This window comes from Dermochelys coriacea, chromosome 24 (genome assembly GCF_009764565.3).
Source record: "Dermochelys coriacea isolate rDerCor1 chromosome 24, rDerCor1.pri.v4, whole genome shotgun sequence".
Lineage (NCBI taxonomy): Eukaryota > Metazoa > Chordata > Testudines > Dermochelyidae > Dermochelys > Dermochelys coriacea.
This window is the reverse complement of record NC_050091.1, coordinates 1,157,349-1,178,907: the sequence shown is the minus strand read 5'-3', so window position 1 is coordinate 1,178,907 and position 21,559 is coordinate 1,157,349. Positions and strand designations below refer to the sequence as shown.

General features: G+C 53.5%; 1 protein-coding gene across 50 annotated transcripts in view; it reads left to right on the top strand.

The window, feature by feature from the left end:
• UBAP2L (ubiquitin associated protein 2 like) overlaps positions 1 to 20,678 on the top strand; it is a 44,350-nt gene extending 23,672 nt beyond the window's left edge. For 10 of the 50 annotated variants that reach the window (XM_038383364.2, XM_038383354.2, XM_043502357.1 and 7 more), the window contains 16 exons: positions 707 to 984; positions 1,590 to 1,762; positions 3,761 to 3,938; positions 5,375 to 5,429; positions 6,000 to 6,174; positions 6,695 to 6,767; positions 8,341 to 8,536; positions 8,890 to 8,978; positions 10,095 to 10,148; positions 10,826 to 10,907; positions 13,270 to 13,487; positions 13,583 to 13,688; positions 17,860 to 17,927; positions 18,420 to 18,617; positions 19,055 to 19,105; positions 19,769 to 20,678. In XM_038383364.2, coding sequence (XP_038239292.1) covers positions 707 to 984; positions 1,590 to 1,762; positions 3,761 to 3,938; positions 5,375 to 5,429; positions 6,000 to 6,174; positions 6,695 to 6,767; positions 8,341 to 8,536; positions 8,890 to 8,978; positions 10,095 to 10,148; positions 10,826 to 10,907; positions 13,270 to 13,487; positions 13,583 to 13,688; positions 17,860 to 17,927; positions 18,420 to 18,617; positions 19,055 to 19,105; positions 19,769 to 19,864 — 2,090 coding nt within the window. In that variant the 3' untranslated portion in view covers positions 19,865 to 20,678. Of the gene's footprint in view, positions 1 to 703; positions 985 to 1,589; positions 1,763 to 3,760; positions 3,939 to 5,374; positions 5,430 to 5,999; positions 6,175 to 6,694; positions 6,768 to 8,340; positions 8,537 to 8,889; positions 8,979 to 10,094; positions 10,149 to 10,825; positions 10,908 to 13,269; positions 13,488 to 13,582; positions 13,689 to 17,859; positions 17,928 to 18,419; positions 18,618 to 19,042; positions 19,106 to 19,768 lie in introns of all 50 variants that reach the window. The other 40 variants (XM_043502342.1, XM_043502343.1, XM_043502340.1 and 37 more) reach the window with 13 other exon arrangements.
• The last annotated feature ends 881 nt before the right edge of the window (positions 20,679 to 21,559 follow it).

Below are 21,559 nucleotides of genomic sequence, written 5' to 3'. Positions count from 1 at the left end.
TCCAGCAGCCGCCGGTGTTGGCATCACCTGAGTGTTTCAGATAAGGAGCCCCAGAGCAGAGGCAGAGAGAATGGGAGTTGTGATTAGTACGCCAGGGTGCAGGAGGTGCAGCCGTGCTGAGGGGAGGAAGGCCTGGGTGGTGGTCGCTGGGTGCGCAGTAGGTGAAGCAAAACAATCGGGCAATCAAATGCAGCCAAACTTGCAGAGGAGGGCAGGGAAGCAAAGCCAAGTTTCTGTGAGAGTTGGTGTTTGTCTAAGAGGCATTTGCAGGCGTTCTGTGATGGAGAAGCTCTGCAGACTAGATCTGCTTCCTTCCACCCCTAAACTTCATGGCAAGAGCTGCAGGGAGGCCTTGTATGCTGAGCCGAAAGGTGGAGTGCTTGACAGGTCAGCACACTGCCTATGGAAGAGGGCAGGGGTCTGGTTAGGATGCTGGACTGGGAGTCAGGGCTCCTGGGGTTCTTTTCCCAGCAATGCCCTGACTCCCTTTGGAGTGGTACTCCCCATGCGCCCATGTAGGAGGGGCCTAGTAGCTCCCTGGACATTAACTATAACTGTGTGAAGAGCTTTGAGACGCCCGGTGAAAGGCTCCAGGGAGGGGCAAGGTCTCAGTCATTTATTTCATTATTGAAACCTAGAAGTGGTGGGACTTGTGTTGGCTCTCACAAAACAACCAGCATTGATTCGGCCTCGTTTTGCACTGCAGATCTAAAGAACCCAACAGACTCATCCGTTCACAGCCCCTTCACCAAGCGTCAGGCTTTCACACCAGCCTCAGCGATGATGGAGGTGTTCATGCAGGACAAGCAGCCTGTGGTGACAGCCTCTACAACGGCGCCGCCCCCCCCATCTTCCCCTCTGCCCAGCAAAACTGACCCTGTTCCTCAGATGTCCCCAGGGTCATCGGACAACCAGCCCTCCAGTCCCCAGCCAGCGCAGCAGAAGCTCAAGCAACAGAAGAAGAAAGCCTCCTTGACATCTAAGGTAGGGGGCGTGGGGAGGTGGCAGCGGGATCTAGGCACGGCCATGTTGGAATTGTAGCAGCCTCCCTCCCTCTTAACAGGAGGGATTTCACTACCCTGAGTTGGATTAGGCTCTTCATAGGATTTGTGTACCAGGCTGAACAGATTGATGTTCACAGCGTAACCCGGAGCACCTGCAGACCACAGGGGCGAGTGTGTTCGAAATTCCAGCAGGGTGAGGGTGGGTGTCACTGAAGCCAAGTCTGTGGTTCTCAGTACCTCAATATCTGACTGTAGAGTTGTAATCCTGCAGACACCAGCGTAGGTGAGACCCTGTGGCCTGATCCCTCTATTCTGGGGCTGCTGGTCAGCTGACATAGCTCTAGCATCATGACACTGAAGTGTGGGGCGGGCTGAGGTCAGAGCCCTCCTGTGCACATGTAGAATTTTCTCTGCCCGCTTCAGTCTGCTTTGCTGTTCGAGGTGGTTCTCCCTGCAGGTGGCTCGAGCGAAGTCCCCTTTGCCAGTTTGGTTGTCCTTGCAGTGACTTGCCTTTCTTTGCTCTAATAAATTTGTTAGTCTCTAAGGTGCCACAAGTACTCCTTTTCTTTTTGCCTTTCTTTGCAGATTCCTGCTCTCGCAGTGGAAATGCCTGGCTCCGCTGATATCTCAGGGCTAAACCTGCAGTTTGGGGCATTACAGTTTGGTTCGGAGCCTGTTCTCTCGGAGTACGAATCAACGCCCACGACGAGCGCCTCTGTGAGCCAGTCTCAAAGCAGCCTCTACACCAGCACTGCGAGGTAAAGGCCTGGGGCGCCCAGGGAAACACCCCAATGCCCATGGTGGACAGAGGCAGGTAGCACTTGCTCCTTTGCTGTTAGGGGCAGCCTTGCTTCCAGCTCCATCTGGGTCTCAGTGGACCGGCTATAAAGAGCCTCTATGCTCTTAACTCATTGCAGGGTCAGGAGGAGAAACAGCTTCATCCTAACCAGAGGGGCACCTTATTTGTACTGCTGAGATTCTGGAGTCTCCTGTACCAGCCACAGCACGTTGGGGTGGGAGTTTCCTTGGTGTCCAAGCCGCCTGGGTAAATGAGCGCAGGCCAGCACTGCTGACCCTGCAGCCTGCCCCCACCTGCTCCGGAGCTCCCTAACTATACTGCATACCAGTAGACCCTTTCTGGCTGGTCTCATAGCTATAAAGGGGGGACAGCGTATGCAACAGTAAATGGTTAAGTTGCCAGCGGACTCATTCAGACAAACCTATGGCTGATTGGCCTGCGATACTTAAACAGAAAGTAAATTAGGGCAGGTTTCCTGCTGCCGTTAAACCACTCCCTGCGAATAATGAGAGGGGAATCCCCAGCACAACTGCGCCTTGTTCCAGGTGAACAGGTCGTGTGTGTGCTTTCTTCTTCACAGTGTAAATACAAATTGTGGAGATTTTTGTAGCAAACAGGGAGAGAGCTGAGCATGTCTGTCCATTCAAACTGAGCGTGCCTTGTCAAATTGAAGGGTTCTCATCCCCTTGCTGTCTAGCTGATCTTCCTTTGGGAGCTGCTGCCACTCCCAGTCCCTAGCAAGTGTGCTAAGTATCCCTTATTGCACAACAACTTTGTCCTGATGTAATGCTGAACAGGAAGATGTTGGCCCTTTTGTCCCGGCGGAGTTGCTGGAGATGTCTGGCATTCAGGCCGGGGAGTGAAGGAAGCAGTCATGGTCTGTGAGAGTAAATATGCCTTAGGAGCTCTAAAGTAAACAGTGACTTATGGCTGACCTGCCTGCCCCAACCCCTTCCTGTGCAAGGTCTGTGGCACAGCACTTCACAAGGGTTTCAATGATGTCTGGGTTGTATGCATTTACTGCCCAGAGCTGGGTAGAAAGGTGGAAGGGCTGGAGAAGACCTGTAACGTTAGGCAGTTCCTTCTCCAGCCATTGCCGTGTGTCCCCGGTTTATGTGCTTGTCCAATCTGATTTCAGAATAGCTTTATATCCTCTCTCCTTCTCGAGGATGGGGACCTCTGAGTTTGTCAGAAAGGGGAAGACTTGCCTGGATTTTTTCACACTTAATTTTATACAGAGCATTACAGCCCCGAACGATTACAGAACCGTTAGCTTAGAGATACTCGGACCTCAATGGTTCAGGAGCCAAATTAGTGATCAGCATTACCCAAGAGAGTCACAGTTGTGGGAATTCATTGTTTCATTTGCTAGAGTGCTATAAATTCATATTTAAACAGCCTGGCCAGGGAAATGTATATAATTCTCACAGCAAAATGACTGACCAAGTATTATTATTTTATCAACTACAGCTAATTAATAATGTAGTAAAAGCATCCTGATTGGTTTATAACTTTAGTTAATAATTAAATTGCACAGGGTTTTTATATTGTGCTGCAAATAGCTGCAGGAGACCCATTAAAGAGCTGCTTGCAAGCCTCACTCTGAATATCCCTGTATTAGTGGGTCCTCACAGCCTCCTCCTAAGTACTAGCTCTGTTTTATGTGTGGGAAAGGGAAGCCCAGAGAGACAGAGTGATTTGGCTTGGGCCACGCAGCAAGTCAGTGGCAATCAGAATGTGGGAGTTCCAGGCTCCCAGTCCAGTGCTCAGTCTACAGCACCACAAGCCTTTTTCAGTGAGAGTCTCCCTGTGGCTGGGCCATCCGTCTCCTGGCTGCACTTCTTTGCTGGGTTTGATCAGCTACATTGGTAAGCACATATAAGCATAGGCTCGAGGCTGCCAGCCCAGCAGGGTCACTTTGGAGAGAAAATAAACCCCTTCCTTTCTTTCTGTGTAGTGAATCTTCGTCCAGTCAAAGCCAGGAGTCTGGTTACCAGGGCGGCACAATACAGACAGCAACGTATACCTCCCAGAACAGCGCTCAGGGACCACTGTATGAACAGAGATCCACCCAGACCAGGCGATACCCAAACTCCATCTCCTCCTCGCCCCAGAAAGACCTGACCCAGGCCAAGGTAGGGAGCTGGCCTTGACTGCCTTCCGGGGCCAGCGCATCCCCTCTCGGTGGTGCTGTCTTACCGTGGCAGAGTGTGAAGCCCTGTGTGGAGGGGTGGCTGTAATTTTGCAGCGCAGGAAGGGTGTAAGAGAAATCAAAAAAGCTGATAAATGGGCCCTGCAAATCACTGCAGAGGGAGAGCTGACAAACTGGGAGAGCCGAGTGCTCAGCTTTGCTGGCTTGCTGTGGAAAAGCCCTCTCTTCTGCCTGAGCTAGAGGCTAGCTGCTGTGTAGAGGTGGACCTAATGTCGTCACCACAGGATGTGATGGTTGTCTGCAAACTGGCCTTGCTCAGGACTGAAGGAGCGGTGGGAGTGGGTCATTTTAAATGGAGAGGTGAGTGAGGAAATCCGTGGTTCCTTGATTCTGCTGTAACTTCCTTGCAAAATCTGCAACACCAGCTAGAGGCAGGGTCTGTCAATTTTTGTTGTAAATTGGAGATTTATCATTAATTTAGCCCCAAGTAGGCATAGGTGTAATCCTGGGCCTTGTAGCTGCAGTGTGGCTCCCTGGGTACTGTGGTGGAGGGTGCATTTGCAGTGCCAACCGTGGATGATCTAGTTATTTCTTGGGATGGGGAATGTGTGGGATTTTCTCTTTCCTTCCTGTGATCCCTAGTGTCTCCCTTCTCTTTGGCCAAGGGCTGCACACACCTTCCACTGGAGCCTGCCACGCCACACCTGGGTTAGCTGCTGAGAGGGGCATTGCTCAGGAGCCGCTGCTTGGAGAGTCTGTCCCTTTCTGGTCTTCCCTGTTGGCTTCTCGGGGTGGCCTCTTTGGGTGGGGTGGGGGAATTGCTTCACGGATCCTTTGGGGTCGCCTCTTGTCCTGTGGAATCTGATAAATGTGCTGAGAACCCCTCGCTGTTGGCCACGTCATGTGCCTGCCAAGTGCACTGGTATCAAAAGTCCCCGCACTGAGATTTGTTCGCTTTCAGTGAAATTCACTGGTGGCAAAATGAAAACTGACAGATGGTTCTGCTTTTCACACACCACCTGTGGTATTCACTGCAGAAGGGTAGCGCTGAGCTTGAGACTAGCATGATTCCAGAAGGGCTTGTACATTCATATGGATCACAAAACTATCCAGAGTGGGAATAGTTAATGGAACATCTGTGTTGGAGGAGATGTAGACCTCTTGATCAGCGCTTGAGCCGGTCTCTAACTACTAGGTATTAGGAGGTTTCTTGCAGCTTCCTCTGAAGCACCTGTACTGCCCATGGTCCGAGGGGAGCCTGAATGGGTTAGCCTCATGTCTGATCCAGTCTGATAATTCGTACAGTCCTAGGTCTGCTCCTGGAGCTATTGTGTGGGCCTGGAGGGGAGGTTAAACAAATGCAGAGGGGTCAGTGAAGACAAGCTATAGCCATCCCAAACTCTCCCCTTTCTTTTCCAGAATGGTTTCAGCTCTGTACAGCCCACGCAGTTACAAACCACACAGGCCGTCGAAGGTGAGTTGCCAGCATGACTCGGGGGTTGGGTTTGCTCACACCACACATACCCTTGTGCTCCTTTGGGGGTTGTGAGCAACAGCCTCAATCCACAATGGCAGAAAATTGTCACCTTGCTGGCCTGCTCTGTGCTGCTTGTTTTATTTGCTTACCCTAAAATGTTCTCTTTTACCTCTTGCCTCTGTGACTTTGGGCAGGTCACTTAACTTGTGTGCCTGTGAAGTGGGACAGTCCTATTCCTGATGATGATCCTTGGCCCCTATCAAGGGCTTTTCATTCATAGATCTCGGCTCTGTGTGAAGCTGGATAAGGATCATTGCTTCTGTTTTACTGTTGAGGGAAACTGAGGCACAGAGGTGCAGTGGCTTGACCATGGTCACGCAGCAGGTCAGCAGCAGAGCCAGAATTAAGCCCCAGGTCTCCCATCTCCCAGTTCTATGCTCTCGCTGCCAGTTCATGCTGCATTCCCTTCCTCCACGGGCTGTTGGGAGGGCGGAACATTTGCAGGTGGAAAGTGCTGGTGGTGTTCCCAATGCTCAGAAGACCCCTAACCACAGCTTTCATTCATAGGTGCTCCAGGCCCTGTGGTGAAATCCGATTCCCCCTCTGCCCCCAATATCGCACCTCTGAACGATGCAGTATCAGCGTCGTCTCTGCTGACAACAGCCAGCCAGCACTCATCAGCTCTGAGTAGCCTGAATCACGCTGAGGAACTCCCCAGTACGACCACCGCCCAACTCAGCAGGTGAGCTCGGGGCATGCCAATTGCTGGAGAAGCAGAACACTAGACCCTGTTCAGAAATGGTGAGTGGAGGGGACCTTTTGGACCACCTGCTGCCCATGTGGTGATGCGGTACCCCTCCTCTCTCCAGAGGGGCCTCCAGGATCCCCTCACTCACACCATGTGATGGAACTTCAGTCATTCTTGGCAAGAAAAGGTGCCCCTTCCCCTACCTGGCCAAGGTGTCAGGGAAGCACTGGCTCCACAAAGGAAAGTGCTCTCAAGGGACCTTCCCCTGAAATGTACCGTGCTCTGTTTGCCTGGGAAGCAAGCTCAGCTTTGCTGCCAGGGGCTGGACTGCACTTGGCTTCCAGTCTTGTTGCTCTCTCCATATCTATCGTCCATCCCAAATGCGGTTCGGTCCTGGCACCTGACGTTTCCTGTGGAGGGAGATGATGGAGCTGTATGGTAGCATTGGAGGGGTAGTGGAAACCTGCTGTCTAACTCTGCAGTTGGTTTGACAGCTTTTTCTCTCCTCCTGCAGCACGTTACCCACCCAGCAGAACAGCCTCTCTTCGTCTACATCCTCTGGGCGCACATCAACGTCAACTCTTCTGGTGAGTCCAGATGCTGCAGTGCAGATCTGCTCAGGCACTGAGCGAGTGTTACTCTGGCCCCACTCACTGGAAATATGGGCGCGCCAACCGCTGTGAAAGCCAGGCCCTGATGCAGCAGCAGGCGATGTGTATAGCATAGATCTGGTGGCAAAACTGCCCACAGCCAAGTAATAAGTGCAGCCTGTCAGTCTGAGATGGGGTGGGACTCAGCCAGGCTGGCCACGGAGGGGGCTGGGTGGCGATCTAAAGGTTATGGGGGAGAGCTTTGTTTCAATATATTGCATGCCTGTTCATGGCTCTAGGCAGGATGAGGCCTGTTTGTCGCATACCAATAACTCCTTACTAGCTTGCTGTAGCCATTAAGGGAGGAGTGTATGCCACAGAAACCTGGAGTTGCAACCAGATGCAGTCAGACTAGACTGTGGCTGATTGAACTGCAGTGCTCTGACATACCGACTGCTGGCAGTGTGGAAATACTGAGCCCAATGCTGCTGATGCTCACAGCAGAATGAAATTTCTTCCCACTCCACAGCATGCATTCAGTCACCACTCTCCGGGGGTTGCTCCAGAGTTGCCTTCAGCGTGTTTAAATACCAGGTGGCAGCTCCGGACGGTTTGCTTATGGGGGCACTGTTGGGAGCGGGGGTGGGTTTGGTTTTATTGGGTGTCTCTGGGACATGGCACTTAACCCAGTAACACATGGGATGAGCAGCACCTTTCTCCTGGTCTCTCTCACAGGGCTGTATTGTTCCCCATGTGCTGGAGAAGGCTTCGGGCTTGCTTAGGGGTTTTGCTTCCTTTTTAATTGTGGGTTCTCTCAGTACTGCTCCTTCCAAACCGAAGGGCCTTTTCTTCCTGTATCAGTAGCTTGAAGAGCCTTGTGTCCTGGGCTGAATGTTGGGGTGGTTTTTTGTGCTGGCTGTTGGGCAGCCAGTTCCCCAGATTGTGACTGGCAGTTTGATGTTAGAGGATCTTACCGGAGTTGGAGTCTGAACAGGGAACCTGCCAAAGGGACGGCTCTTCGTGCCACTTGCACAATAGGTGACTGGGTGTGAAGAGCAAACAGCACCTTGTTTCAGCGGCTTTTCTCACACCTCTTGTCATTGTTCCCCAGCTGCCCCTTTCGGGGTGCTGGAGGGGTAGAGGAGCCCTTTAAACCTGGGATTGTAAGATTTGCCCTGATGGCTGAGGGGAGGTTTCGGGGTGGGTTTTGTTTTCCTATTTTAGGGTAAACTCCTCCATCTTGTGACTTTTGGAGATGCTCAGTCGCTGCACCAGATTTCCACGGCCACATTTAGTTCTGCCTGCAGCCATGCGGTACTGTTTGATAGCTGGAGACATGCAACTAGAACCAGGCCTGCACTCTGGGAGAGCCCAGCTGCAAACCGCATGCCCAGTGCAGGAGCAAAGCCCTTGCTGCAAACAGCTGCTGCAGTTAGGGATTTCCAGGTCCAGCAGCTATTTGCACCCTCCCCCTGCATATTGCTCCTCCTGCAGGGTGGTAGTTCATCCTGCCTGGCTACCTGGAGACTGCCAGGGCCTCTAACTCTTTCTCTCCCCACCCCCCTTTTAGCACCCTAGTGTGGAGAGTGAAGCAAGCCTCCATTCTTCTGCTAGCACTTTTCCCACCTCCTCCAGCACCGTCTCGGCTGCCCCACCTGTGGTCAGCGTCTCCTCCAGTCTTAGCAGCGTTGGCAGCCTGGCCTTGAGCCTCAGCAGCAACTCCACGGTGACGGCCTCCACCCGGAGCTCTGTTGCAACAGCATCAGGTGGCGGGGGGCTGCCGGCGGTGGGGGGAGGGTGAGAAGCTGATCTGGTACTGTGGGGGTGGGGGGGAGAGGGTGAGAAGCTGATCTGGTACTGTGGGGGGCGGGGGGGGTTGCCAGCTGTGGGGGGGGAGGGTAAGAAGCTGATCTGGTACTGTTGGGGGTGGGGGGGGGCTGCCGGCGGTTGGGGGGAGGGTGAGAAGCTGATCTGGTACTGTGTGGGGGGGAAGGTGAGAAGCTGATCTGGTCCTGTGGGGGGGCGGAGGGGAGGGTGAGAAGCTGATCTGGTCCTGTGGGGGGAGGGCTGATCTGATCAGTATTTGTTTCACTGTGTAACTGTGTTTTTCCTCCTTCAGGAAAAGCCCCTCCCAACCTCCCTCCGGGAGTTCCTCCATTGTTGCCTAATCCGTACATCATGGCTCCAGGGCTGTTACATGCCTATCCGGTGAGTGGGGCTCTGGGGAGCTGGCTGCAGAGGTGCGGCATGCCAGTAGATCCTTCCTAGCTCTCTCTGTAGCTAGAGAGGAGGGACAGTGCATGCCAGAGGAATCAGAGTTGGTACCAGATGCAGTCAAGCAGACACCACCTGGTTGAACTTGCAACATAAAACTCTTACAAAAGGCTAATCAATGGGGCTGCACCAGGGCTCAGCTAGTTTGGAGGTTCCTCTCCTGGGAAAGGGCCCTGCAGGAGGGAGCAGTGCGTCTGTGTGCAAACGGGTAAGTGTCACTTGGTGGAGATGACTGCAGGGGTATTCTTGGTGGAGGACTCTGTCCAAGCTGCCTGCTCTGTGGTGTGCTAACCTCCAGCAAGTAGGGCATGTGCAGATATTCCCCACCCCCATCCAATGCAGAGCAAAGAGCCCTGGGTCCCAGCCTGTTCAGCCAGCAGCAGCTATTGATCCAAGGTCCCTGGGAGTGGAGGTTTGGAGCAGTGCCAGCTCCTTGGTGGGTTAATGTGCAAACAGCTGGAATGGAAAGTGGGCGGCAGTGGGACACTAGGACTTACCACTGAACTTTCTCCTTACGGGAGAGAAGCGGGAGCACTGATTGCAGTGCCTCTACTGGAGAATTGTCCCAGAAGCTGGGAACCAGGGTGACGGACTGAACCGAAGATCTTAGCTGGGATGCTCAGTTTTTCCATACCAGCCCCCATTCTGTCGGGTGGTTGCGAGGCGCCCCTCTTGGTCAAGAGCCCACAGTCTTAGCTCTGTGTGTGTGTGTGTGTGTGTGTGTGTGTGTGTGTGTGAAAGTAGATAAGTTACACATTTGTGTATACAACTTCTGCAAACTACTTACAAACCGGGATTATTCCACCGATATTTGATGAGCCATACAATCCCATGTGGCACCACATCTCTCAGCCGCGAACTAGATATCTTTGACCAGGCCCCATAGTGGTTTCTCTCATTCCAGTCATTCTGTCTCTTGTTGTCATGGGGGCTGGTCTTCATCCTTGGTCAGATAATTATATGGACTATGGTCATTCAGATCTGCCTTGGCTACTTGGTAATGAGCTGTAAGATTTGTGTACCTAATGAAATCTCCTGCTCCTTTTTTAGCCACAAGTGTATGGTTATGACGACTTGCAGATGCTTCAGACGAGATTCCCATTGGTGAGTACGTAAAATAAGATATGTAAGGCGCTTCTCTAGTCCCAGCAGCCGCCTGCATCTCTGGACCTAACCAGTGAATCCAGACAGGCATGCCAGGTTGTAAAGTATTTGTGAGAGACTAGCAAAATGGGATTCCATATATATACAGCTGTGGCGCTTTCTGTAGAGGTCACTCTAATCAATTGGTGATCAGTTCAGCTCCTCCAGGTGTTCTCTGGCACTTGGGAATCAGTAGCGTTAATTATTTGGCCAGCATTGATGATTGGGACAGTAGGTTTATGAAGCCGAGTCCAAAGCAAGCAGAGCTCCGCTCACTGTGAGTGGTGGATGGTGCTGGCTAGACTGACCTTCTCCAGAGACGGAGATGTGATACATGGTCTGCGGAAGAGAAGTTATTCTTGTTCCCATGGCTGTGATGCTGTACGTACAGTTCTGGACCTTTTAAGAGCATGCATACCAGTAGACCTTTTCTAGCTCTTCTAATGGCCAGATGGGGGATGGTAAATGCAAGAGAAAATCCGGAGTTGCTACCAGATGCAATCAGCCTACCCTGTGACTGATCTGAACTGCATTACTCCAACATGCTGGACTGTTGCAGCCTGGAAATCCTGTTTCTCCAATAGGCCTGCCTTTGTAACAGTATGTAGTTCATTTCGCTTTCTCCCTGTCTCTTTTAGGATTATTACAGCATCCCATTCCCTACCCCCACCACCCCACTGACGGGAAGAGATGGCAGCCTGAGCAGCAATCCGTACTCTGGTAGGAGAGAGGCACTCGTCCCTCGTGTCTGGGGTGGCTTGGCTATAGTGTGAGCACTGGGGCAGTGTTTTCTTCTGAAAGCAAGATCTCCGTATGCATGAGGTTTAAACACTGCACCTGGAAGCAGCCAAGCAAGGGAGCTCTTAGAGTCTGGATGCTCCACGTGGCAGGCTCTGCTGGAGCCTCTCCAACTGCAGCACTCCCCCTCAGCCTGGTGTGTTTCTCCAAATGAGTGTGTGGCATTTCCTGTGCACTGCCCCACTGGGACTAGCACTGTGCAGTTCTAGCCTCGGGAGTGTGGAGGTGGCCAGCGGAGCAGGCACTACCCGTGGCTTGTGGCGATTATCCAGCTTGGGGGCTTTATTCTCTTTTGGTCTCTCTGACAATCCTGTTTCTGCTGTGACCATGACTGAACACCTCATTGCAGCAAAATATCTAGAGGGATCCATTTAGCAGGGAGATGAAGAGCTGCCTGTCTGGCTTGGCAAAGCAGAGTCTAAGCAGGGGAAGGTACAATTGGCAGATACACGGAGGGGGTAGAAACATAAGAGGGACAGGAATGCTGAGAAGTAACGGCATGAAATTCAGGCTGAATAGCTGGAAAATCAGCTCTTTTGGGCAGTGGAAGAGTCTCCCAAGGGAAGAGTCAGGTGGGGCATTTAAAAACTTAACTGCGCAACATACTAGCAAATATGCCCTAGGGGTCAGTCCGGAGCTGGAATTAGGAGAGGCCACCTGGCCTAAAAGGGGGTTTCCATCCCAACTCCAGCACTGAGGCCTGCAGTTAGCTCCTTTAACTGCTTGTCTTTTTGTTTTCCTGTGCATCGCTTCTCCTCCTGCTTCAGGCAGGAAGTGCTTTGGACTAGCCCGCTGACCTTAGAATCCCAGCCCCGGGCTGATGGGGTGTCGCATGCATAATTTGCCAAGTTAGCACTGGAGCCATAATTAGCGCTTGTGGCTGTCCTGGGGCTGGTGCTCTGCAGAAGTCACTGCCTTACTGTGTGCACTCTGAATGGGGAGAGTGTTTGCAGGGAAGAGCAAGCAGGTGCTCTTAAAGAAATGCAGATGGAAGCTTTCCAGACCCCTCGGCCTGTGCCCAGTCTCCAGGGCCAGCTGCTCGCAGGAGCAGAGGAAGTGATATTTGCGAGTATTCTCTGTAGGTCATTGGGTCCCTGCAAGGACACTTGCTTTTCTGCCATGGCATGGAGAGGACGGAGTGTGAGCAGCACTGTAAAAAGAAGCTATTCACATCTTCAGCTAGTCAATGTCTGACTCCCCTGTTCAATGAGATCCGAGCACCGGTTAGCTACTGGCTTACGGGGCACGGCTCTTGGGGTATGTCTACACTACACTTTAGACACCCGTGACTGACTTTGGCTAAGGGGCCATTTAACAGTGGTGAGATACTTGGGCTGCAGCCTGAGCTTTGAGACCCTCCCACCTTATAAGGGCCTAGAGCCTGGGCTGCAGCCCAGACTCCTAAACTGCAGTTAAGCAGCCCATGAGCCGGAGCCCCGCAGGCCCGAGTCAGCTGGCCTGGGCCAGCCACGGGGTTGTAATTGGAGTGCGCACATACCCTTACAGCTTGGGGTCGCTCGTGAGCCTACTGCTTTGTTCTGGGTCCATTCCAAGCTGAGTTTGGAATTGCCATAAACTCCAGGACGCTACTTGTGAGATCCTGGTGCGTCTGGCGCTCAGGCTGCGAGTGGGGCCTGCAGGAGTTTCTCAGACAAACCCCAGTGTCAGTGTGTCTCGCTCCCCTGTGCGGGGGTTGGAGTATGAAGGCCAGAGGCTGCTATAAGAGCTTGTTGAGCACTTTGGCAGGACACTGTCATGTAGTTTAGTCCCTGGGGAGCTGATTATAGGAACCAGTCTTCCTTTAGGGTCTGCTTGCCTGTGCGTTGCTCCTTGAGGGGTACAGGGGACAAAGGGGCTTTGGGGAAAGCAATTGGTTTAACAATCCAGCCTTGCATGCTGCATGGCTGCTGTATGTCTGTAGGTCCTGCTGCAGAGGGGTCTCAATTCTCTCTCGGTGGCTGCAGGGAAGGGTCATATGGTACCAGGCCCCTTTGATTTAATGGCTTGGAATCCTTGAAGGAGAGGCTGGGGCAGGGCCCTGCGTTCTGTTCAGGTTCTGCAGCTGTCACTCTGTGACCCTGGGCAAGTCAGCTCCCCTCCCTGAGCTTCACGCAGCAAGGTTAAGGCTCACCAGCCCCCCACAGGAGGTTGAGGCCTGTTCTTGGCAAAGTTCTTAGATCCTTGGGTGAAAGGTGACCAATGCAAAGCTGACGATCCGAGTCACTCACTTGTCTGTTGCTCAGCCTGGTGGCCTCATTCCCACCTGTCTCCCTTTCTGCTCCAGGTGACCTCACGAAGTTCGGTCGAGGCGATGCCTCCTCCCCTGCTCCAGCAACAACTTTGGCCCAGCCTCAGCAGAGCCAGACGCAGACACATCACACCACGCAGCAGACGTTCCTGAACCCAGCTCTGCCTCCTGGCTACAGTTACACCAGTCTGCCATACTACACAGGGGTACCAGGGCTCCCCAGCACCTTCCAGTATGGGCCCGCCGTGTTCCCTGTGAGTGCTCCCCCCTTTCCACACCTCGTGGGGGGGCAGGGCATAGAAGCCTGGCTGGCCCTGTGCTCACCATCGTGGCCCCTTCCTTTCTCTAGGTCGCTCCTACCTCTTCCAAGCAGCATGGTGTGAATGTCAGCGTCAACGCATCAGCAACCCCTTTCCAGCAGCCCAGCGGCTATGGCTCTCATGGATACAGCACTGGTAAGAGACACTCGGTGGGCAGTCAGTCGGTACGCCTGTAACGTGGAGGGTTGTCGGGGTCACAGGAGAGGAAACGGGCAATTGTCCTGGGCTGGAACAAACTAGTCCACTGAGCTCTGCCTGCGCTGGGCTGCGGGACCACCACAGACATTGCCTTTCCGCCTTGGGTCTCTCTGGGCTGCTGTTGGAAACACAGTGCTGCTGCAGTCTGGACAAACACCACTTTCAATCCTAGGCCAGGAGATCCACCAAAAATCATCCTTGTCGGACTGTACCAAACATTCCTGGGACTGACTTCAAAAGCCCTGGGGCTACAGGGCATTCACACCTCATGGGGAGGTCACCTGCTGGCTAGTTAGAAGCAGTGCTGTGGGGCGACTTGTCCATGAAGATGCTGGGATGTCCTCTCTGTTTATGTACAGACACCTTATTCTCGGTGGATTGCCTGCTGCTGGGTGACAAGAGGGACTCTGCCCAGAGAGGAGTAAGGGCCCAGAGTGCTTCCTGGCAATGACTTGTAAGATGTTCACGTGCGGCTCTAGAGGGGTGGCCAGGTCCCCTGGCACTCTGAGTTAAGCTTAAGTGAATTCTTCTTGCTCTCCCGTTTTCTGTAACCTCTAGCCTGGATGTACACTCTTTCAGAGCTGTTGCAGGATTTAGCCATCGGATGAGTGACATGGCTGCTGTTTCTCTTTCCCATCTGCAGCAGCATTGAGAATGGACTTGAGGAGAGACAATAGCTCTGATGCACACTTGTGCAGCATGTTGATTCTTCTTGACCGTCCCAGCCATATCCCTGAGTTTGCTTGTATGGGATGCATGGAGCACTGCACACCCTTCCGGAGAGTCGCATGCTGGATTGCTGGCTCCCTGAGCATCGCTCTCAGAGACTGATAGCGTTTAAAACTAGCAGGGACCATTAGATCATTTAGTCTGACCTCCTGTATGTGTCACAGGCCGGAGAATTTCACCCACGTACCTCTGTAGTGAGTCCAATAACTTGTGTTTGGCTAAAGCGCATAATCCTGAAAGGCAGCCAGGCTTAGTCTGCAGACCTCAGGAGCTGGACAGTCCACCCCCTCCCTTGGCGGTTTGTTCCAATAGTTAATCACCTGCACTGAGAAACACGTGTGCCGAATTTCTAAATTACGTTTGTCTGGCTTCAGCTTCCAGCCATTGGTTCTTGTTCTGCTGCCTCTGCTAGATTGAAGAGCCCTTCACTACTTGGGATTTTCTCCCTGTCAAAGTCCGTACACGCCATCAAGTCACGCTTTGATCTTTTGGATGAACTGAACAGATCAAACTCTCTGAGTCTCTCGCTGTAAGGCATTTTCTTCATCCCTCGAATCATTTTGGGGTTCTGCACTTTCTCCATGTTTTCAGCTTCCTTTTGAAACGTGCACACAAGAACTGGATGTGATATTCCTGTATCGAGCTAGTCAGTGAAGTATAGAGCTGAAATCACCTCCTTTCTCCTTAAGTCCGAGGATGGCATCCGCCCTTTTTTGCCACAGCATCACATTGGGTGCTCGTGTTCAGTTACTCGTCTGCTGTCAGTCATTACATCTGAGAGAGAGCCCCCCGTTCTGTAGGGAATTATTTGTTTCTAGATGTATAATTTTCTATTCAAACCCACCTTGTTTGAAAGGTCCAGCTTACCAGACAATCCGGATTGCACTGTATGACTGCCCTGTCCTCATTGTTTATATCCCTACCAGTCTCTGTTTTATCATCAGTGACTTTATATTTGTTTCCAGATCACTGGTGAAAATGTTGAACAGGGTCTGACTTAATACCAATCCCATAGAAACACTCCCATTGACAACGATTGTTTGAGATGTCAGCCAGTTCTTAATCCATTTAACGTGTACTCCACTGGTATTGTATAGTGTCAGTTTTTCCATGAGAAAGTCATGGGGCACGAAGTCAAACACCTTCCAAAAGTATATTACATCTCTGCATTTACCTTTATCACTCAAACTTGGAATCTCAAGGAAGTAAGACCTATTTTCTGTAAAACCACGTTGACTGGCATTAATTATATTCCTGTCCTTTTTAATTCTTTTTCTCAATTGAATCCCATATCAGCTTTTCCATTATTTTGTCTGCGATTGATGTCAGGGTGGCTGGCCTGTAGTTACCCTGGTCATCCTGCTTGCCTTTTCTTTTTTTAATGTTGGCACAATATTAGCATTCTTCCAGTCCTTGGAATTTCTTTAAGATTTCTGCACGTGTTGACATGCTGGGCTTTCTCTGACACCAGACAGTATGTGCTGTCTCTGCTGGGCTTTTACAAATGGCAGGTGTGTCTAGTGTTTGTGCACAGCATCAGGGTGAGAAGGCCCAGCTGATCTGTGTCCCCCACCATGACCTGTAAATCAGAGTAATTCTTGATGCTGCGCTGGCCCGGTGAGTCCACTGACCCTGTCCTGGCAGCCCACTGTCATCTCTCTTCCCCCAAGACCCTGAGCGACAGCACCTGTTGCTCTGTGATGCCAAAGTCTGGACCTGGCATGTAGTTTGCTGGGAAGTTGCTAGCTGACATGAAATCTCAGCCCATCTGGTGAAGTTCTGTGCGTGTCTTGGCTCTCAGTCCCCATGAATGTTGCCTACAAATCAAGGGCTTTTGCTAGCACTAGGCCCGGGTGTGTGTTACTCACCCTGCCCCTAATGAGTGTGGTGTATTAAGGGGCTACCCTACCCTTTCTGTGCCTTGTAGGGGTGGGAATGTGGTTTTGTCTAGCTGCTTTATCCCTGCTGCCCCCAGATGGCCACAGCCCTCTTGCTCTCAGCCCCACCTCCTTGGTTGCAAAGCCCTGGCTAGTTCAGGAGATGGGGAAACGTGCAATCCCCTTCGTTGCAGCAGCCAGGATATCCTGGAAATGTTGCGCTAGAAGGGACTTCAAGAGGTAACCAAGTCCCACCTCTGCACTGAGGTAGGGCCAAGTAAACCTAGATCAGCCCTGACTGGTGTTTGTCCAATCTGCTCTTAAACCTCCTCCCTCGGACGCCTGTGCTGGAACTTAACTCCCCGGAGAGCTAGGAAGTTTTTCCTGATATCTCACCTGAATCTCCCTTGCTGCAGATTGAGCCATTGCTACTTATCCTACCTCCCGTGGCTGTGGAGAGCAACTGATCCTTAATGAAAATATTGACTAGTACCGGTCCCAGGCCTGGCCCCTGCAGGACCCCACTAGATACACCCTCCCAACCTGACAGCAAACTGCTGATAACTCCTTTGAGTTCAGTCTTCCAATTAGTTCTGCACCCACCTTATAATAATTTTATCTAGACCTCATTTCTCATTGGAGACCCAAAGAAACTGCTTTGGCAGTGTATTGTTCTATTCTGGGAGCCAAGAGCTGCTTGTCACCCTTGCCTGATTATCTCCTCCTTGACTGATCTTCCCAGAACCACATCGAAGTCTACTCCAGTCAGGATCTTTGCAGCAGTTCTTCCTCTTGCTGAACAGCTCTGCTAATTCTGCAGAGCCACACTTCCTTTGGGGCTCTGTGCCATCGGAGCTGTTCTCTGTACCAGCATTAGCAAGGTGTGAAACGGCTTCACGCAGGAGGGCTGGGGTGTTGGGGCGTCTCCTCAGCACACCCCTTAGTGCTGAGGCTGCCTGGCGACAGTGTGTCAGCTCTGAGGGCATGCCCCTGTGGAGCGCACAGCCCAGGGAGCGGGCACCAGTGGAACGGGAGAGATGAGGAAATGGCAGCTGTTAGCCATCCACGGCCACCTGCTTCCAAGGTCAAAGCCCCTCTGGGGAATGTTGACTGGAAGGACAGAGTTGCTCTGCCCTTTGTAGGAGCCCCTGCCCCTGCCGGGTGCCGTCTGGCAACTCACACAAAGCAGAGGATTTCTTCTGGTATAATCAGGTTGAGGCAGGGGGGTGGGAGCAGGGTGGAGTGTCTGAGGCCAGGACATTCAAGCTGGATATGTGACGGATTCTCCACTCTCCTGAGAAGAGGCTTCCTCCTGCCAGGCAGGAGCTCTCTCCAAACCCCACCTGGAGTGGGGGACTCCAGTGGCTGCATCCACTGCTGTGGCTCCTTCCTGCCCGGGAGTGGCGCTGGTTCCCCTGGTAACCTCACGGTGCCCACCTCCTGCCCTGCCTGCTGACAGGAGCTCCTGCCTGACGCTGACTTTTGGATTCCTCCTTCCACAGGTGTATCAGTGACATCCAGTAACACAGGAGTGCCAGACATCTCGGGCTCAGTCTACTCCAAGACCCAGGTTGGTATCTCATCCATGGTCTCTGGGCAGATAGTAGCTGGTGGGGGGGGGGTGCTCCAGGGGGACTGCAGGCCTGTCTGGGTGTCTGCACTGCAGCTAGGAACGTGCCTCTCGGTCCAGTTAGACACTTGCGCTAGCTTGGCTCAAGCTAGTGCACTGCGAGCCGCTGCCGACGTTGCGACATTGCTGGCTGGACTGAGAAGCATGCTCCCAGCTGCAGTGTAGACGTGCCCTCTAATGCAGCGGGCTCTGTGGGGCGATTGTCTCTCTCCACCCGGAGGAGATCCGGCTGTGCGGGATTTGAGAGAGCGGCAGGAGATGTTTTGGGGCTGGGAAACGTCTCCCCTCTGAAGCATGCAGGGTGAAAGAGCCCTTGCCCTGCACCTACCCACACCGTGGCCACAGCTGCGTGTAGCCAGTGGTGCTGGGGAGACACAGGCGTAGCATAGCCCTACCTGGCCCCCCTCACCCCCCGTGGTGTCTCCTTGGCAGCAGTCCTTCGAGAAGCAGGGATTTCACACTGGAACCCCGGCAGCCTCGTTCAACTTGCCTTCAGCACTAGGCAGCGGTGGCCCCCTCAACCCCGCAACGGCTGCAGCCTACCCACCGGCACCGTTCATGCACATCCTCACCCCGCATCAGCAGCCCCACTCGCAGATCCTCCACCACCATCTGCAGCAGGACGGCCAGGTAAGCAGCCCCCCAGCCCCCTGCCGGGTTATTTCCTAGGGCTCTCTTGCTCCCCTGGCCCCCCTTCCCTTCTCATGCCCCACAGCGGACACATGCAGACACGCGGTGACATGCACACACTCGTTCATGCCTGCACATACACACACGGCCTGTGAGAGGAAGAGGTGAGGAAGGCCCGGGGTGCTCTCAGCTGGGGGGTACTCAGCGCCACACCATTGCTGCTGGGCCGTACCAGGTACGTTCAGCCATTGCCCCTCCCCCCCGGGAACATACCTGGTACGTCCTGACCTCCCCGTCCTTGCAATGGCGGCTCTGCAGGCCAGCAGTGGAGGGGTTAATTGCCACCCCCACGATCCCGCCATAGCTGTCAGGTCTAACCGTGGATTTCTATTGTCATAGTTTGTCCCTTTATTTTACATATCCTGGTACTGCAACAGCTTCCATATTTGCAGATGATACTGTGCTGCCAACGCCAGCAGGAGGACCAGGTAATGAACCTCTCGGAATGATAATGCCTTACCCCTCCCCACTCTGCCCCCTAGGCCCCTCAGCCCCCAATTAGCCCTTCATACGCTCCTGAACCCCCTATGGCCACACCACCCTGCCAGGCGAGGAGGGAGGCCCTCAGTCAGTAAGTGCACACACACTCACACCCGCGGCACAGACACACACGCCCATGCTCACACCTGCCCGCCCCCACCCCCGGTTCCCTGAGCTGCAGCCCTGGCGGAGCCCTCCAGCTGCTGCTGCATGGTGGTGTTGGAAGCATTCCTGGTCTGGAGGAAGATGCACGGAGTGGCTCATGGGGAAGCGGGAGGCGGGGGGCCCAGCTGGGTTGAGGGCTGTGGGCTGGTGTTGGCCTGCTGCGCTGGGCTAGAGCAGTGCCGGGGCGGAGGGCCGCAGCAGGTTGGCACCATGGCTGCCTTGTGCCTGGAGCTCACCTGGCATGGTGAGGATGGGGCAGCTTGCCTGGAACTGGTCTCGCAGGTCTGCAGCTCGTGCTATTAAGCCCCGGTGCGGGACTCCTGGGTTTGAGGGCAAGGCACGTCCTGGCATGTGGTGCGCAGACCAGCCCGGGCTCAGGACCCTGGGGATTCTTATGGCTTCCAGCTCGCCCCAGTAACCCTCTGCTTCCCCTCCAACCCCCTCAGAGCGGCACCGGACAGCGCAGCCAGGGCAGCTCCATCCCCCAGAAATCCCAGGCCAACAAGTCCGCCTACAACAGCTATAACTGGGGCGCCAACTGAGGTTGCAGCGGCCCTGCGCACCTCACCACTCGCTTCTGGAAGAGAAACGTACCGAAAACGACGACAAAGGAACCTGGGGAGGAGAGAGCGCCCCCTATCCCCCGGCACAGCGCCAGCAGCCCCCGGGGCAGGCCGGCCACTTGGCTCTGCATTGTCTGTTTTCAGCCACCTTTCCTGTTGTATGTAATATAAAATTTGTATTCTCATTCTCTCTCTCTCCCTCTCTCTCTCTCTCTTTGCATTCAGACTGAACCGTTTGCCGTAGGGGCCTTTTTTGGTTTTTACTCCTTTCTCTCCCCCACTTCTCTCCCATCCTGCTGCCCCCTGACCCTGGTGGACCTAAAGGAGTGGAAAGCTGCAAGCCCACCTACAGCAAACCCCCTTTAATATTAGGAATAAGAACAGTAATTGATATGAACAGCATTGTCCGATGAATTAGTTGAAGTGTTTTTTGTACTGTGTTCTAAATTTAATGGATAAATGTGTCTTGTATATAAAAACGAAAACCCCATGCCGTCCTGGAGTCCTCATTTCCTCAGCACACTCCACCACTCCCACAAGCCCAGGAGGGTACAGGGAGGGAAACCCCTCTTTATTTTAAGTTCTCCATCTGCCCCCTTCCCCACAATGGCCCCAGGCCAGGCCCTTCGCCTCCCCCCTTGCACACTGTAAGTATATTCTGCTTTTGGGGTTTTTTTTGGTCTTTTTTTTTTCTATGCAGTCCAGATCTTGTATTTTTCAGTTGGAACTGGTCACTTCAAATGAAGCCCCCATGCAGGTTATTTACTAAAAGAGAATAAAGATCACAAAGTGATGTGTGTATTTTTTAATACCTACCTTCTGAGCCTTGGTCAGGATTTTTGGCACTGGGCCACAGATGCTGGAGAGGGAAAGCGGTGGGCCGGGCCCTGTCCCAGTATATTGATGGGTCGTGGAGGAGACCAGGCCCGCTCTGTCTCTGGGCCTGCATGTCCCCTTTTTGTCTCGAGCTGCTGACCCTCCCCTCTGTGGTCCCCAGGCATCTCTGCTCTTTCCAGGGCACTCACCTTGGTGGGCCCATGTGCAGCCATGTTCTTCTGCCCAAGGCGAAGCAGTCACTGGCTGCAGGCGGTGACCCAACGGGGCTGCTCTCTTGTTAGGAGGTCTTTGGTTAGTCCCCACCCCGAGGCTGCCTGTCTGCCGCATGCCACTGCCAGATGGGCAGGCCTGACCCCTCCTTACTGCCCCCTGTCTAAGGCTGTGCAGGGGTTCTGGCCAGAGTCCCCCAGGGCCATTCCCCTGCTGTGCCTTTTGCCGGGGATGGTGCAGGAGTCTCCTGGGCAGAGGCTGCCACCCAGTGGTGACTAATAGACTAGCTACTGCTGACTTCCCTGCGTGGGGAGGATGGGGCTGGCTTTACAGATCCCACACGGAAATCCCAGTCTGGCTACGGTGCTGCAGGGCCACAGCTGGGCTGGGTGGGGGGGTCTCAGCTGCATGGAGCCTGCTGGCGGCTGCCCAGGCCTTCCTAGCCCCCCTCTCCAGTCCCAGCCTCGCCCCAGAGCATGGGTCCTCCCCCTCATTTTTTTTTTTTCCTCAGGGCTCCTGCCTCGCAGTGACCAGTTCTCCTCCTCTCTGTCTTGGAGGCAGTAGGGGCTGGTGGGTTGTAGCCCCATTGGAGGACCTGTCTCGGGCTTGGTAAATTGAACAGGCAGC